At 47.3% G+C, this 1,420-nt stretch overlaps 1 protein-coding gene across 1 annotated transcript in view; it reads left to right on the top strand.

The window, feature by feature from the left end:
- The first annotated feature begins 342 nt into the window (after nucleotides 1-342).
- Nucleotides 343-1,420, top strand: part of PNOC (prepronociceptin) — an 11,380-nt gene continuing 10,302 nt past the window's right edge. Inside the window, exon 1 of the mRNA XM_023753547.1 lies at nucleotides 343-490. Within this exon, the coding sequence (XP_023609315.1) occupies nucleotides 365-490 (126 nt within the window). The 5' untranslated portion in view covers nucleotides 343-364. The remainder of the gene's footprint in view (nucleotides 491-1,420) is intronic.

Here is a 1,420-nt window from a genome sequence, read left to right as displayed (position 1 = left end):
ATCTTCCCCTTGTAAAGCTATGAACACCGAGGCTGGGAGAGGTTGTCTCAAGGTCACGCACTCAGTTGCGAAGTGAGGCCTCCAGCTCCCTGAAAGTGCCCGTGCGTGTTGAGGCCAGCTGGGTGGCAGGACTCTCCCGGGAGCCCTGGCACTGGCCCCTGCATGAGCATCTGGCCTGGCCGACAGGAGCAGACCCCTGTGCCCGTGACGACCCCCCGCCTCCTGGGAGGTGGACCTCAGCCGGCACTGTCCCTTCTGAAGAGTGTCTTTCCTGCATCCCTGTGGGAGGGTCTCCACCGGAGGCTGTTCTAATTGCCGCCCACCCTCCCCTGTGTTTCAGCATCTTGCCTCCCGCTCCTGCACCATGAAAACCCTGCTTTGTGACCTCCTGCTGCTCAGCCTCTTCTCCAGCGTGTCCAGCAGCTGTCAGCAGGACTGTCTGACCTGCAGAGAGAAGCTCCGCCCAGCTCTCGACAGCTTCGACCTCGAGGTAGGCTGTCTCCTCCTCCCCAGCTCCTCCAGAGCTGACCCTGAAGGAGAAACTGAGGCCTCGCCCCAGGGTCACGTGACTTGCCCCGTGTCATGTGGTTATAGGGCAGTGATGGCGAACCTATGACACGCGTGTCAGAGGTGACACGAGAACTCATTTTTTTGGTTGATTTTTCTTTGTTAAATGGCATTTAAATATATAAAATAAATATCAAAAATATAAGTCTTTGTTTTACTATGGTTGCAAATATAAAAAAATTTCTATATGTGACATGGCACCAGAGTTAAGTTAGGGTTTTTCAAAATGCTGACACGCCGAGCTCAAAAGGTTCGCCATCACTGTTGTAGGGGAACAGAAACAGATGTGAGCATCTTCCCAGGGCAAACCAAATGCATAAATCTGTAACATATTTATGTTCACTTCACCACATTCAAATAAAGGCCTGCCCACACTGCAATTTTGTTCCGTCATTAGAATAGTGCATGCTCATGTTAGAGAGTTTGGCAAATTAGAGAAGTTTTAAAAAACAGAATTGAAATCACATTTAATCGCACCAGTCAGAGAAAGAATCCTAGTGTTTTCTCTTGCCATATTATGCCAGGATAATTTCCCCGAGTTACTAAACATTAAGTTATTTCTCTCTGTGAATACAGTAGAACTTGTTTAAGCATCCCCCCCACCCCCACCCCGAGTTAAACATGCTTGCTGACCTCCATTGTTAATATAACAGATAATTCTACAAATAATCACCTAAAATGCTCTATTTTAAATTTTGCATTTGAAGTGCAAATCTGACATTAAATTTCTTTTTATTAAATAAGCTGCTTTCTCCACTGCCTTTTTTATTGTTGTTGTTAATCCTCACCCAAGGATATTTTTCCCATTGATTTTTAGAGAGAGTGGAGGGTGATGGAGGCGGGTTGGGGCGGG

Source organism: Myotis lucifugus, unplaced genomic scaffold, assembly GCF_000147115.1.
Source record: "Myotis lucifugus unplaced genomic scaffold, Myoluc2.0 scaffold_1, whole genome shotgun sequence".
Classification (NCBI taxonomy): Eukaryota; Metazoa; Chordata; class Mammalia; order Chiroptera; family Vespertilionidae; genus Myotis; species Myotis lucifugus.
This window is presented reverse-complemented; position numbering and strand designations above follow the sequence as displayed.